At 38.6% G+C, this 17,109-nt stretch overlaps 1 protein-coding gene across 1 annotated transcript in view; it reads right to left on the bottom strand.

The window, feature by feature from the left end:
* Window positions 1-3,992: 3,992 nt before the first annotated feature.
* Window positions 3,993-17,109, bottom strand: part of WT1 (Wilms tumor 1) — a gene marked incomplete at its 5' end in the record, with an annotated part of 44,957 nt that continues 31,840 nt past the window's right edge. Inside the window, 3 exons of the mRNA XM_025213335.1 lie at window positions 3,993-6,362; window positions 11,840-11,923; window positions 15,222-15,311. Of these exons, the coding sequence (XP_025069120.1) occupies window positions 6,241-6,362; window positions 11,840-11,923; window positions 15,222-15,311 (296 nt within the window). The remainder of the gene's footprint in view (window positions 6,363-11,839; window positions 11,924-15,221; window positions 15,312-17,109) is intronic.

The following is a 17,109-nucleotide window of genomic DNA, read 5'->3' as shown; positions in this document are numbered from 1 at the left end:
TCAGCAGGGACTAGACTTCCTCATCTCTGGCCAGAGAAATCCAGCCTTCTGTTTCAGCACCATATCACATATTGTCCTAATGAATTCTTGTAACACACTGCAGCCCAGATAAATATGCTTATATTAATGTTTTTTGGCAGGCTGGGGCATGGTACAGAATTGACACAAGTGTTTGGATTCTGCCTAAAGTAGACATCAGGAATTTATACAGCTTAGAAATATTAGATTGTTGTTGGGTTGTTAGTCCTATATGACAACCCTCTGTATCAAAAACTGTAGTTCATACTCCCCAAACTGTCTTCATATGGGGTCAGGTTGCATTAGGCTTGTCACTAGGATGTTCCAGGCATTCCAAGACGGTAAAAAAAAAACTAATTAGAGATACATATACAAAGAAGTACACAGAATTTTACCAAACACTTGGAGGTTATATTGTCACTTTAGGCAATATAAATCATACTACTGCCCCACTCCACATTTCTTTGAAATTGTCACATGACTCTTTTTCCATATAGTTTCTTCTAGTGAAACTACAAATCTCACAGCTCAGAATAACTGTTGCAGCACACTGACATATTATATGTCTCTATACCTATGGGGCAAGATCATCTTGGGGTGGGGGGGTGCAGGACAACAGGCTCTGATCCTTGATTTAGACTTCTAGGCAATATTCTTATCAACCACCACATACTTAAAATTTAGTTGTTGTAATGACCTAGTCAATCCCATTTTATGGAACTTGATGATTAATGTATATTATTAAGAACAAATGTTCAAGATCTCAGGCTGCTCAAACACAATTGAAAAGTGTTCAACGACATTCTGCATATCTGGTTCTTCAGTTGTAAGTACTGTAACTTTCTGTTGCAAGCTAGCAAATTCCTCCAAGTGTTAAGAGACAGTCAAGCACCTCAACAGCACATACACTGAAACCCTCATAACATGTAACAATTTAGAAAGAGAACAAACCACTGGGGGTATGACCTCTAGTGGCTAAGTATTGTTATACATAATTAACTACCCAAAAGATAAGGGAAAGGCTGGACTTGGTGTTAAGTTGTTGGATTGGGAATCTGAATCTAATTCCTGGTTTATAGTCTTCCAGTATGAATTAGACAATCATTTATGGCAGATTTTCCAAGAAGAGCATCCTAGTGCTGAGCATTTTTGAAAGGCTGGTGCCTTTCCTGTAAATGAAAATCATATTTACTATATCCAAGTCTGTACTTGTACATCTTCCTCTATTTATAATTGTTACAATTTTATTCCAAATGATGCTGCTCTTTCCTTTTTTTTTGAGACATTCTTAGCCTTTTAAGAAGATTTGTTAAAAACAACTTTGTTCTTTCCTTCAGGATATACACTCTTTATATCATTCCACTGGCAACTAACAAAGAACCTACTACAGGGGAACCCATCCTTCACCAACTCTGGCTTGGTCCTTATTACTGGTATGGAGTCTGTCATCACATTAAGAAAGCTGAAAGCAACAATAATGAGCAGCACAGCTGCTTGCATTCAGATTCCTATCTGTCAGACTCATCTTCTGACAAATCATTCTGACATTTTTTATCTTCGCTCTTCACATGGCTTTGTTGACGTGGATGGTAAATCCCCTCCCAAACTCTGATAGCCTTCTCAGCTACTTTACATAATTCCTCCAAGTCATAGGCACTCTGAATTATAAAGCCATTGGCCCACCAAGCCTGTCCTCTGAGTTTATCTCAACTCTACCCCCTGTTTTGTCACTGTATCCTTCAATCCACTCTCTCCCCATAAAAGTGTCTAGCTGTCTCTTAAACTCACTTTACCATTTGCTGCTTTGACCTCACTTGGCAACTTATCCTTGTGTTTATTATTCAAGGTGGAACAGTTCTGGCTGCATTCCTGGCTTTACTCCTGATTGTCTAATTTTTAGACAGTGTCACTATAGTTGTGGGTTTTTCTTAAATATATATATTTTTACTTATCACTTATTGAGACCAGTCCCTCAGTTTCCATGTCATCAAACTCCTCCATGATTTAAAGAGTCTAATGGTTAATTGTTTGAAATCTAATAACCTGAAAGTTCTTTTCTCTCCAGTGAAACTAAATTAATTAGTGCTCACCATATATTAGGGTTGGAATATCTAGTCCATTAATGCCATTTTGAACCACATAAGCTGACTTCAACCAAGTGGAGATGGCTAGTTGAAAAGTGCTACTATCCAAGGGAAATATTGATAGGTAAAAAGCCGGCCAAGTGCAGATCTGCTAGACTGGAGTACAAGGATTTAATGCATTTAAATCAGTCTGGTTATCATATTTGATATGCTGTGCCAACATCAACCACATTACTGCTTCTTTCAGAGGTAATATACAAGCCATAATGAGCAAGATGGGGTCTAATCAGAACCTGTGCAAGAAAGGAAAAAGACCTGTTGGCTCAAAGTACATACCTGCATTTCCAGGGAGTGTTCCCAGCTGTCCAAGAACAGTCAGTAGGTGACTGAAGGCAATCTATACTTGAAATTAAGCATAGTTGAAGTAATTCTGAAAGAAATTGCCCAGGTGGTTCACCACAAGAGTTGAAAATAGCAATAAGCTAGTTCTTCACAATTCTCTTTTCAGCTGCATGAAGATACCCTAGTTATAGCAAGATGAAAATTCCTTTTGTTCCTCATCTTATAGTAAGGGTTGTTCCTCATCTTATAGTAAGGGTTATCTTATAGTAAGGGGGAGGGGGGGGGGGGGGGGGGGGGGGGGTAAAGCTGCAACCCAAACATAGGATAGTGGGATTAAATATTGGGCATTTTCAGCCACTTGTTTTCATAACAGGTCAAAAAAACACATTTACCTTCTCTTCAGAAAAAAATTGATGCAAATCATACCTAAAACTTAGCCAGCAAGATAAAAAACTAAAGGAATCAGGTTCTTTACCCTTCTATGTGAACATGTTAGGAGTTTGGGAGTGGCTTTCCTAGAAGGGGTTGGACCACATGACCTTTGATAACCTTTCCAAACCTATGTTTTACAAGTAAGTGAAAGGGCAGCAGAAGTGTGAAAACACTCCAGACAGGCTCTCTCAATACAATGGTCCTTCTATCCCAAAACTTACTGAAGCTATGAAACAGGAAGACATACTAAAAATGGTCAAATTGGTGTCATTCACTGTTTTCAGATTACGAGCACAAGGTAGAGACATATAAGATTTGATCAATCAATCATAGCATTGAAAATTTTCCAGAAACTTAAGGCCACATGCAAAATGTGTAAAATATAACAGTGTGAGGGCCCCATCATCTGTCTTATTGAGGTTTGGCCCAAGGAACATAAGCCCACCAACCAGTTTCTCCAATCATGATAAGGTACTACATGCTGAAAGAGACAGTGTCTGTGGACTGCATCTGCCCAATCCAATTAGTAAAACACCTCAACAAAAGCTATATTCCATTTCTGATATCACCTTTTGAAAAAGAAGTGAAAGGAAAAGACAGGAAGAACCAACCAGTCTTTGTCATGAGCAAATACTAGACTTAAAAACCACAATAAAGCTATACTCATTGTAGTCTGAATGCTGCAGGTATGGAGTAATCTTCATGAATTTCTATAGTAAGAGGTTCTTTCATCATAAAAGTGCAAAAAAGTGACAGATATTCAGACAAACACGAACTCAGTCTTCATTTTTTTGCCACTATAGTCGTGTAACCATTTATTATTATTTGGCTTACAATGTCCTACGAAACTGTGGACCTAGTGGTTTTCAGGGTACTGAAAAGCTGGGCCATGTTATACTGTAGTTTTGGTTATATTTCAAAAGAGATCGTTTTATTTATGTTGACTGTTGCAGGCAAAACTAAAGGTTGGAAGTTTTGGATTATAGTATAAACACATCTGGCAGACCTCTATTTTGGGTGCACAATGGAAAACAGGCTGTTTTGTAGTCCTAGAACATTTCTGAGTGAATCAGAGGGCAATCCTACTAGAGCTGAATTATTTGGGAAGACAAGGAGTGGAGGTGTTTTATTTTTTAATTCTGCAGAGTTTTATGTACACCATTCACTCCAAATATTTGATGTTTGCCACACTTGTTATGAGCTTCTCCAGAGAGATGCTGTCTTTTGGCAGCAAAAGATAAAGCTGACTGATACAAATGAGTCACAGTACCCCAACAGTAATTAACAATGATGCAATACCCATGCGAAAAAGAGAACTTGAAGAATTAACTGTTGAGTTTTCTTGAGGATGCAGCTGCAGTTTGAGAAAGAAACTTTAAGTCATCATAGGAAAGAGTTTTGCTGTGTTGCTGTACATTAGAGAAAAATCATCTGGGAAGATATATCATCTATTTTTCCTTGAAGAGATACAAAAATGTTAAAAGGTCACAATCTGAGTTTGAGGACTGCAAATCAGGCCATATTTATTTACAAAATGTAAATCAAGCAGGATGACCAAAACCAGAGGGTTTTTTATCTTCCTTTTCACACTTCACCATCTAGAATAGAATGAGTACTTCTCAACCTGCTGAGCTGACTTAGTCCACCCCAGCTGTAAATCAAGTTTTACTTGGTATCCAAGCTATGGCCTCTTAACCTAAAATGTCTCCATGTTCACTATTACTGTGTCATTCTGTAGAAAGCTGGTATTTCCTTTTTTAGCATTTTTTTCTTACAGAAGTATTTCATTTAGTTATAACTTACAAGTTGTGAGTGAAAACTTTACAGTCTGGTAAAAGAAAAAGCTTGAAGCAACTGGTTTATAACAATATGAAACATGACACTGTTTTCTGTTGTCAGTACAATTCCCCAGTGAGGTGGATAAATTGTGGTCAAGACCTGGACAGGTTAACTAGTGGTCATCAGTGCTGGTGGTACCTTTATATACAGAAACCCCTGGATACTATTGGACAAGGCATTTGAAATTTAATACCAGCCATGAAACAAGACATCTGCTGGGTTCTCATTTGTTTCTCTTTGAATGGGCTTTAATTGAAAGCTCAGTGAAAAATGCAGGTTACATTCTTAGTGTTATCAATGGTTTTTAACAGCAACAACATCAGAACAGTGATGCATCTAATATTTATACACTTTCTAATGTAGATGTCTAAGGAGCAATACATTATCAGATATATATATATTTTTATATATATATATATATATATATATATATACACACACAATTTCAAGCAATTAATAGTAAATAATAAACCCCTCCTCCCAAAACCCTGAAACAATATATTTCCTCACGCTAATAATGTCTTTTTTTCACATATACTTGACAAAGAGTCTTTTTAAGTTACTTATCTTAAGAGTAATCTGTTAATGGAGATCCTGGACCAGCCCCATTTAAAGTTCGGTTTTAAGTTTATACAGCTTACTAGCCACATAACCAGTGTGGCTTTACATTGTAAACAAATCCCAAACGTCTACAATGATTGAATTAGTCTTGTATGGAAGGAGATCTTTGCTTCTCACGATGGAATAAATTTAAACCAGTACAAAAAGGGTATTTGACACAGATAACACAGTTTCTGAGGGTCAATGATAAAGTTAAAAGCAAGTTAACTTAATTGTAAGATTCTCATTTTTCTGTACAGACAGGTACAGGTTAATCTGGCATTAGCTGCTTTAGAAACATATTCTTTTTTTTTTTTTAAGTTGATTGTGAAAGTCAAAGTAGAGTTTACCTCTTAAAAGCCGGCCTTTAGACAGCACAAGTATAAAGTTTATTTAAAACGTCTCAGGTATTTTTCCTCATTTGTTTCTTCTTCTTTTTCTTCTTGTTTGGTTTTTTTGGTTGGTTGTTTTTTGGGGGTGTGCATAGTTGTATTAATATTTAGAAACCTCAGCATATGTACAAATGCAGCAAGCACAAAGCTTGTCTTTGACATGTACACATACCCAACACACAGTATTACTGAAAAAAGGCACAGTACTTTCCACCTGAAATGTTCAAGTAAAAATAAAAACAGAACTTTTTTGAGGAAAAAAAAATACATAAGTAACGACAGTTTATATTAATATTTAAACTGTAACAGTTTTGGTAATTCCATAACAAAGTTACAAATTAAAACCACTTAACATTATTGAATAGGACATTTTTAAAAGTCCATAGGTCAGAAAACTGGACAGAATCTTACGGTTTAGGTCTCAAATGGGTAATGAAGATAGCTGTAGCTTTCCTAGAGATGTGATCAAGGATGATTGAAAAGTCTGCAGTAGTTCATAAAGTCCCATTTATTTATTCGTTTGTTTCAACTGTCTAAAGGGCCAACTGCAGTTTAGTCATGTTCCTCTGGTGCATGTTGTGATGACGAACTAATTCATCAGATCTGGCAAATTTTTTTTGACAGCTGGGCCATCGACAGCTGAATGGTTTTTCACCTGTTAACAAAACAACCCATAATTATACTAGCACAGATATGGACTGAAATACAACCACATATTTCCTTTATTTCTAGATGTCTTAAAAATTACAACCCCTTCTATAATTCCTGAATGTAGCATCTGCAACTGAGCTCTCTCTGCGTGCTATCACTGCTAAAGTGCCCCAGTTTAAAACTAGTTCAGCTATGTCCACACAAACTATAGTCAGACCTCTGGCTGCACTGTAGATATGCCCTTAGTCATTTTACACACCAGTGGTTATGTAGGCCTTAATCCATTGCCCACTGGAATAATCCATTCCAGTGCCACTGGAAATCAATAAGACTATAGAGCTTTGTCTCATGGGTGGTGAGGCAAAGCAAAAAAATTTCAATTGCTGTTCAAGTTAAATGGACCTTACATGTTTCACTTAGGGGAAAATGGGGAGTTTTTGGAGCCCCAAGATGTTCATTATTTTCTAACATTCCCCAAATTAGATTAGTAGTAAAAAACAAACAGAGCATAAATAGAAAAAAAATATCTTTTTGCACATTTATCAATATTTAGATGTGTCCCAGAATGTAAGTGCTGGAACAGACTGTGCTTCTGACAACTGAGGGGCTTAAGGTGGAATGTCCTCACCAGCTCAGAACGCAGCATATGTTAGAACAGGGACACCTATACATGTACATTGGGGCTGCTCTGATACACTATAACTACAGCATATCAGAGCAGACTCAATTAATCGAGTCTGCTGGAGGGTGGTAATTACTACGCCCCAGCAGACTCCAGCATCCCCACACTGAAAAATGGCAGCAGGGGAACTTTAACTAAAGTTCATTGAATAAGCTTTAGTTAAAGCGCCCCTACTGCCATTTTTCAGCATGGGGATGCTGATACGTGTGACAGTCTAGGGCTAGGGTCAGACATTACACATAAACCAGTTTAAGTAATCAGAAACTGGTTTAGTAACAGAACAGATGTTCAGTGCACATAAATCAGTTTGAAAATGGCTGAAACTGGTTTGAGATAAACCTGGATGAATGTAGTGTCACATTTAACTGATTTGGTTCAAACTGGTTTATGCAATGTCTGTCCCAGACCCCTTGCTGGTTTAAGGTAAACCAGACATCCCCAGTATTCTGGCATGCTCTCTGGGCTGGGAGGTGCTCTCTGCTCCACAGCAGGGCTCACCTCTCCCCTCTGCTCTCTGCCTGCAGCTCAGTAGAGACTTGCAGGCACAACAGCATCTGCCTGGCTTCTCCCTGCTAAGCAGGGATTATTCCCCCCTCCCCTCTGCCTTAATACCTCAGAATTAGCTAGCAGACCACACGCTGGCTACGGTCCATGCTGTGGGAGATGACTAAGGCACACAGGCTTTTTGGAACTAATCAACAGTTAGCTTAATGTCCTTCCTTGGAAAAGCCGTTTAAGAAGAGCTGTTTGCTCTCCCCCTCCCCCCCACCACTCCCTTCTAAGCAGGAATTCCCCCCTTCCCTCTGCTTTGCAGACAGGTGTCTGTGTATTAGCTAGCAAACCACATGCTGGCTACAGTCTATGCTGAATCAACAGGTAGAATCAACAGATAGCTGGTAATGTCCCTATGTTGTTTTCTTAATGGGGTGAGAAACACTGAGTTAGGGGGTGAGAAACATTGTTATCAATTCCCTACTGAGCTAAGCAGAATGGCCTGCTAGGGCCTGACCACATTCCCCCCCCCCCCCCCCCCCACCCCACTTTTTGACCAGGGACGGGGAGAGGACTGCTCTACCATTGCCTAGCTTCTAGTCTGAGCCACTGCAGGTATGTGCCTGCATGTCTGGGATGTCTGTGCAGTTAAAAAGGTGATTTAACCTAGCCAGGTTAAACTAACCTGCAAAGATTGGATCAATTCAGGCTCAGACTGTTTGAATATCCTGGTGCTTTAATTAGAGGGGCTTTTGGAGCTGCTCTAATTAAATCACCCCTCCCTCCCCGCTGCCTCCCACAGCACATATATAAATGTCCTTGGTTTTTCTTCTAGATTTGTATCCTGAGTCTTATAATGTAGATTTTGTGTTCATTTTATTTTTTTTAAACAGGGTTTAATCTGGAGCCTGGATTCATGTGTGCTGTTTCCAGGTCCACATTGTCCAGTTCAATACACAACAGAGTTGGGATGAACTTTTCAAACTATCACTACCTCCCCAATATTGCTCTACCTGCTCTGCCACACATTGTGGACATCTCATTGCACAACTGTTACATCCAAGCTCAGGGGAGTTGGGACTGGGATGAAGTTTTGTTTTCATGGAATTATTTTTTGCAAAATGTTGAGCAATAAAGAGATACTTAAAGATCTATTAAAAACAGTCTTGTTCTCTTAACGAAATGATTTTTAAAGCTCTAATTATTTTACAAGTATATAAAAAAAGTCTGGGACAGAGCTGAGAAATCATAAAATTTTAGGAGTGGGTTTATGCTGTCTCTTTTCAGTAGTACTGATTGATGTAAACTGCCCATTATAGGTGAAATTGTGAGTTTGCTGACATCCCCAAATTAAGGCACCAAGGAGTTGTGCTGCACCTAAAACAAATTTGGTTTTCTGCTTGATATATGGAGTAGCAACTGTGCTATATTGGGTGCAGGTTACTTTCTCTTTTACAGTAGGTAAGTTGCCCAAATACCATGAGGACAGTATCAATGCACTTTTGCCTGTTTGCCCACTTTGGAAAAAGACTAACAGCCCTAGTGTGACCCATATCTCATGCAGGGGATTAAAGGCCCAAACCCTTACTCTCTAGTGCAGATGTCACAGACTATGTCTTCCCTGCCAGAAAGGTGTATGGTATTCTTTTTTTCAGTAAGCAGTTACCTCAAGTTAGCTATCTCACTATAAAGTCTTCATGGAAGCAGGGCACTGTAATTTTTTATCTCAGTGTGGCTAGTCAGAAATGTAGCTGGTCTTCCTGCATCCCACCGTGCTCTATACCTCCACTTTCTTCTACTCTCTGATGTCCCATACCTCTCCCCTGCTCTCAGGTCTTCCCCACCCACCCACACTCTCTCTGGCATGTTTACCTGAGGCTAGAGCTCAGAGACAGATGAGCATGCTGGAAAGCTCATGTAGAATAGAGTACCCCATTTTGAGACTTGGGAAATATTGTCATCCTATAGATGCTTCACCTCCACTGAGATTTTTATATCAAGCTAGCTATCTTGAGCTAATTTTCTAGCTATACAACACTTCATTTTTGTTGGCAGTGAAGTCATTGCCACAGGGCAACCTGGGCGTGTGGGATGTTAAAAACTACCCTTCCCCTCTGCCCATTCTGGTCGGTGCCTAAGTCACATGATCCTCAGGGTATGGTAACATTGCAGTTAAAACTATGACTTTAAACTAAGTAGCTCAGATACCAACAGCAACATGAAGTTCAGTATGGCCTCCAAAACCTGCCCAGGAATACAGGTGTATATTCAGGTGGCAAGCACGCACTGAGCCTTATTCTGCCATGGCTGCACTGGTACCAGGACTTGTGCAGCCAGTTTAAAGCTAGCCCAGGTATGTCAGTGCAGGCTCTAGTCAACCTTTGACTAATGTAGTCACTTGAACCAAGTACAGCCCAGAGCTTGCAGCTTTATCTGCAGTAGAAAAAGAAGATGACTTGAGAACCAGGGTTAGCTAACATGAGGTAAAATCCTAATGGGGGCAAGAAAGCTGTAGTTTTCACATGGCTTAGAGGATCAAGTTAAAGACTAAGAGATATCGGAGCTTGCCTTGACTTATAGAAACCACAACCTGCTTTATCTTCAATAGAATATTATCATTGTTCGTTATCTTGAGTAAAGAATGGCCTTTTTTCATAGTACAGCCATCCCTGATTTCAGGTCCCGCTTGGCCTGTGACTGTATGTATATCCCAGATTACAACTGTACCCTTTACCATTTGCATACAGTGGATATTAAAAACTTCAGTATCTTAAGCATGTATGTGAATGGCACCTGGAAAATGCCAGTATTCTGCCGGTAAATCTTCCTGCTTATTGTAAATTTGTATTTATTTTTTTAAGTCTTAAATACACATATCTTGCAATAGGGACAAGAAAACATCATTGTCATCATCTTGGCTAGGAGAGTACAACTAACTAAATGCCCTTATAGCAACATGGAGAAACATTAAAAAGATATCCTACTATGAGTAGGCCTAAGGTATCTAATAATACTGAACTCTAAAGGGGTAACTATTTTTTGCAAAATATTCTGAATTCCAAAGGGGGCTCCCGCACGCTCCCCAGCACACCCAAAAATGCTTCTGGTCCACTTCCAGGTCTGCTGCTGAGCATGCTGGGGACCCCCCATGCTCCTATAGGACACCCCATCCACCCTACCACCACAGCATTCACGAGCTGCTTAGTACCTTGAGGTATGTAGAAAAAACATTTAAAGCTGCCCCTGTGTCCAAATCGCCAAATCTTTACGAAACTCTCCAAATCAATTTGGAGGGTTCCGATTCGATTTGTAGAGATTAAAGAGTCTCCTGATTCAAGTTGGATTCGGAGATTCGGCCACCGAATAGGGCTAAATCTCCGCTGAATTGAATCAGCGACTGAAACTTTGCACAGCCCTAGTATACATTAATCTCATCCTAATATTTCTTCATAAGTTCCTTGACACTTTTGGCAAGTATTTTGTTTTGTGTGTGCAAATTTTAGGTGCCTCTTATGAGTAGTATTCCTGGATTTGTGCAGAGGATTGAACCAGATGACCACTGAGGTCTCCTCTAAACTTTAGGGGTGCAGTCTTCATCTTAAGGACAGATCACAATATAAACAGCACAGTGTAAGCATTACCAGGCTGCTTCACATTAGGCCTTAACACAAACCTGGAGGTGCCAGAGGATAATTTAGACTCTACCCCTCCGCTAAGGCTGGTACAAAAAGGCATCTTTGTAGTGAGTGACTGTAGTGCTAGTAGTTCACGCAATCTAGATACTTGTGGACTAGACCCACAAAAGTATTTTGCACAAAGTCTAGCAAAATATATTTTGCCAAGTCAATGTTTATTAAAATATGGAGTAACAAGTGGTGAAATTCTTAAAGACCTTAATGACTCAGGCCATGTCTCTACTTCTCACTTCCTCTGCCACCTAAAGCTGTTCTTAAACATGCTCTGCTGCTCCATGTGTGCTTTCTCCTGAACCAAAGCAGCACAGTCACATTCCCAGTAACAATGCAGCACGTAGCAGACATGGAGCTGCCTGGCACGGTACAGATATGCACTAAAGAGCCTATGTATCATTTTGAAATATGACTTTTGAGATTTAAGAGCCCAAATCTCAAAGTAAATGTAGTATAGGCTCCTAAATCACTTAAGTGATATGTCTAAGTCATGTGTTTTTGAAAATTTCACAGATGGTTAAAAGACAATGTCTCAACATTTTAATTATAGTAAAACTGACTTAGCTTAAGTAAATAATGAAATATAAATGTGAAGAAAAGTTTACGCACTTGTTTTACCTGTATGAGTCCTGGTGTGAGTCTTCAGATGATCAGACCTAGAGAACTTTCTCTGACAGGTTTTACACTGGAAGGGTTTCACACCTAAACAGATAAAAGAAGTCTATTCCCATATGCCAACACCTTTGAGAAGGGGTGGGGGAGATCAGTTATTTATGAATTTGCAAAACACTGGAATTTTTTTTAATAGTTACTGTAACTGCTCTTTCCCAGCTACATGCCTACACATCTCAAAGGTCATTAATCAGGCTGCCACAAAACTTAAACTTTCATACCTTATCTTCTACTTAAACCAATTACCTGTAACACTTTTGGGTAGAAAATGCCTGCACTGCACATAGTTGAAGCAAGTAGTAACTTACCAAGAAAGAAGGAGAGGTCTGCAAGACAGAATTTTGGTTCTTGTGATTTGGTACTCCTTGGGCATGTCTACATGTGCATTAAAGCACTTTTCCTAATGCACATTACATTTAGTACCTTCAATGTGAAATATTAAATAAATGCATGTTAGGCTGCCCTCACGCACAGTAACAAATGCACATGTCTTTTAAGTGATGCTTAATGAGCAGTAACCTATTTTACTGTGCATTATCATAATCACATGGTTTTTTACCTGACGTTTTAATGCATATTAGTAAAGTAGGCTACTGTGCATTAGAGCGCATTTATAACAGCATTCCTGGATTTGTATTCTACCCTTGTGTTCTACCTAAATTTTTATGTATTTGGACTCACTACAGTAAAAACAGAGGTTTAGATTTCTTTAATCCACTTGACAAGTTTTATTAAACAATATACATAGTGCCTACGTACCTAAGGGTTTGCTCAATTTAGAGACCTACCAGGCAACTATCAAAAGTTTATTTAAAAAAAAAAAGAAGTGAAGTCAAATAACTGAGTTTTTAAAATGTCCTTCCACATCACAAAAAAAACAATCATTGTTCATGTTGATTAACGGTTTGCAGAACCCAAATAAATTTCTTCGGGAAACTGCTTGCTTTCATGTTTGAACCCAAGAGAGTCCTATAATCTCAGGTTCAAGCAGGTCAAGTTCACAGAACTTTCACCATTTCTTCTTAAGGGTCAAGTATCAGTCCTTAGGTAGGACAAACCCTTAGGTGGACTTCTCACGAAGAACATGGATAGTATTTGGAGAGTGGTAGATATGCTGGAAGGTAGGGCTAGGACTCAGAGAGACCTCGACAAATTAAAGGATTGGACCAGAAGAAATCTCATAAACTTCAATAAGGACAATTGCAAAGTTCCGCACTTGGGACGGAACAAATCCATGCACTGGTACAGGCTAGGGACCAAGTGGGACGTGCGGGTTACACTGGACAGTAAGCTGAGTATGAGCCTACAGTGTGCCCTTGTTGCCAAGAAGGCTAACGGCATACTGGGATGCATTAGCAGAAGCATAGCAAGCAGATTGAGCGAAGTAATTATTCCACTCTATTCAGCACTGGTGAGATCACATCAGGGTGTCCTGTTTTGGGCCCCCCCACTACAGAAAGGATGTAGACAAATTGGAGATAGTCCAGTAGAGGGCAACAAAAATGGATAGGGGGCCAGGGCACATCACTTATGAGGAGAAGCTGAGGGAACTGAACTTATTTAGTCTGGAGAAGAGAAGACTCAGTGGAGGGTTAATAGCAGCCTTCAACTACCTGAAACATGCTTCCAAAGAGGATGGAGCTAGACTGCTGTCAGTGGTAGCAGATAATAGAACAAGGAGCAATGGTCACAAGGTGCCACAATGGAAGTTTACGTTGGATATTAGGAAAAACTTTCTCACTAGGAGGGTAGTGAAGCACTGGAACAGGTTACCCAAAAGGGTGGTGGAATCTCCATCCTTGGAGATTTTTAAGACCTGGCTAGACAAAGTCTTGACTTAGATGATATAGTTGCAGATGATCCTGCTTTGATCAGGGGGTTGGACTAGATGACTTCCAGAGGTCCCTTCCAACCCAAATTTTAATTTTAATGATTTTATTAAAATTTTAATTATTCTATGATTGTATGGCTTGCAAGATTCCTTAATCCAGAGTTAGGATTAGAGATCCAGTTCTGTAAAACTGGTGGAAAAAAATCAACCTGAAACAAAAATTATTACATTTTTCAGTCAAAGGAAAACATTTTGTGTCAGGCAGGAAATGTTTGTGCCCACTCATACACTGAATAGCCAGGATGCTTACATGAAAGGCCTGGGTTCAAATCCCCCTAGTGATAAAGAACATGAATTTGGACTTGTTTCCCACGTCTGAGAATGTAGAAACTGGGAAATCAACTGTCTCCTCTTCCTGAGGTATGGCTCTTTCAATCTCTTGCATGAAAATCTAGTTCAAGTTCTTGCTTCAAATCAGGCAAAGGATTGACTTTGTACCCTAGCTCCCACATTCCAGGTTGAGTGCCCTAACCACTAAGCTACTGGCTATAAGAAGACCACTGTCACCTCTGTCTCTGCAGTTTCATAATTAGGGCCTACATCCTTTTAAGAATCTAGCTCAAATAATTGAAGCAATCCATTAAGGAAATGTCGAAATGAACTGTGTTTTCTTCATACTTTCTTGAGCCAAAGGTATTTGCTGAACTGTAGGTTGAATTCAAAAATAGCATTAGCTGCTGCAAAACTGCACTCTTATCAACTATTCATTCACTGAAAAAAATTATCAAGCTCTAGATAGGACAGAACATTTGTGGTTACTATATCATTCTTCAATTTGTATTTTCTGCCCAGAGTTTTTGGATGATGGTACCCAATCATTCAGACCAACTAGCCACACTTCTGTCCTTTCTTTCCTTTCTACTGTACACTACTAAATTATTTAAGCACTGAAGTATTGCTTAAATAATTTGCTGAACTAGACCCTGGATGCGGAGCAGTGCTCTGTTAAGTGTATGAGCATGGCATATCTTTATATGATTTTTTCATATTTTTTCCTCTTTTCTGCAAGTGCACAGTGACTCCACAGCCTTTCGAGGCTGCAGTTTTTCCCTTACATATTTAACCATAAGCACCACCAGATTATTAATACTTTTGTCAGATTACTACTAGGTGGTATATTTTTATATAGTCATTCATTGTTAAGGAAAAAAAAAGTTTATTATCCACCCCACGCTGGGTTAAAGAGCAGAATGTTTCATTTGGGAGTTTTAATAAAAGTTTGCAAATTCCAAAGGTTTAGTTACTCAAGCACAAAATTGTGAATCTGAAATTCTGGAAAAATTATTGTTTTCTTCCCCCTCCTCCCTCTTTCCTCTCCCCCTTCCTTCTCTCCCTCCCCCTTCCCCACCCTCTTCCCTCCTGGCAACTAGAAATACATTTTCTCAAATGGGAATCTGAACATTCAGAAAAAATTTAAATAGAGATTGGCAGCCATACCTGTGTGTCGTCTTTGGTGTCGTTTGAGTTGGTCTGAACGGGAAAATCTTCTCTCACAGTCCTTAAAGTCACACTGGTATGGTTTTTCACCTGAAGAAGATAAAGGCAGCATTTGAAAGATATACTTGAATAGGGTGTTTCAGTGGAATTTATTGGAATAGATAGTAGTTACTTCACTAAAAAGCTAGGTGTCTTTCTCACAGTCTACATTTAAAGGGCCGAATTATCAATGTAATGAATCAACACAGTCTTATTGAAATAAATGGGTCTGGCCTGACTTTCAAATCTGAAGAATTTGACCTTGAATCAGTTTGTTGCAGAAAGGAGCGAATAGATTCAAATGGCAGAGACTTCATAGAGCTGAATAAAAAGTACATTCTCACAGCAAAATAATTTTATAATAAAAAATAGAAAATGTGTCTTTTGTATTCCTGAAGATCATAAGAACAATTTCAGCATTTTCTAGAAGAAAATAATTTGCACAGAGAGACAATTTGCAGTTTGCTCTAAATTGAATTTGAAGGAAGAAGTCCAAACCCATGACATCTGTAAGACCAGTAAATTTAACTGTGTAAAAACTACCAATATTTAATCCTAGAATAAAGTACATTTCTACCCAAAAACCACAGAACACCATGAAAAGTAGCACTTTGTATTGCATATGCAAATGTACAATACCTTCACCCAAGTCTATTAATTCTTTCAAAGGCCCTTATTAAAAAACTGAGTAAACTGTTCCTCCACATACACCTACACTCAGGATCCTAGAAATCAGTCTGTCTGGCACAAAATACAATCTCAAATATTAAAAAAAGAGTGTCCCAAATGTATACAGTTCCTTTCATTATAAAGGGCTTTATCAGGCATATAAACATACAAATACTATAGAAATGCATCCATTTCAGGGGAAAGGAATGCAAAGAAATTGGTTCAGTAGCAGAGGGAGGGACAATTTGGTCAACACAGAAGAGCTAAGCCATGTATTCTTTCAGAAAGGGATAAAGAATCTCTAAGGTCTGCTTCACATTTACGCTTAGTCCCCTTTATCACTCTGACATTCAAGAGGGGCCTGAATCCATATAAATGACATTAACTCTCACTTTAAACTCCTTTTGCACTTCCAAAGTCATGTAAAAGGACCTTAATGTAAACAAGAATAGACCTCTTCAATATCTATACAGAGCAAAAAAGACACTTGTCTCTAAAGCATCAAATCTAGCATACAAGCACCCAAAATTCAATATTCAGTATTCATTACATTACTTTATGAAAGTGAGCAGAGAAAAAGCATTGTTACATGAATGTTGTACCTTACATGGTACACTAGCAATGTATACCTCATGAGATGCTGTGTTCATCTTATATGTGATCTGTGAAAGCAGACTGAACCCTTTAATGAGCATTTTTAATTACAATTATTAGGAAAAATTAGGAAAAATAGGAAGACTTAAGGGTTTCAATGACTTTTACTTTGAAAAATATTTGTCTTTTTAGCCTATTTGTGCCCCTTTAAAATGTGCTACATTACAAATGTGTTTGTACAGCTCAATAATGTATAAAGCAGTAGTTTTGAGATGCTGGTAAAAATTATGATTTTATTTTTAAGTATTCTGGGATTACTCTCATTCTGATCTCAGTAACATTTTTGCAAATCATGTAATCAAGTACATTAATGGAAAATTCCAGATTTATATTAGTGTAGCTAACTTCAAGATTTTAATCATAATTATCAAATATCTGTAAAGAGAACTTTATAACTTCCTGTGTCAGATACCCAAAGGAGTGTATTGACTCTTAAGCCTAAACATGGGCCATTTCCATGTCTGTTATCTGAATTTATTAATGTACAGGATGAGGTTTGCCACAAGCGTTTAAAATGATTCCCTAC

The sequence above is a fragment of the Alligator sinensis genome, unplaced genomic scaffold (genome assembly GCF_000455745.1).
Source record: "Alligator sinensis unplaced genomic scaffold, ASM45574v1 scaffold439_1, whole genome shotgun sequence".
Lineage (NCBI taxonomy): Eukaryota > Metazoa > Chordata > Crocodylia > Alligatoridae > Alligator > Alligator sinensis.
The sequence above is the reverse complement of the archived record's forward strand: the minus strand, read 5'-3'. Positions and strand labels throughout refer to the sequence as shown.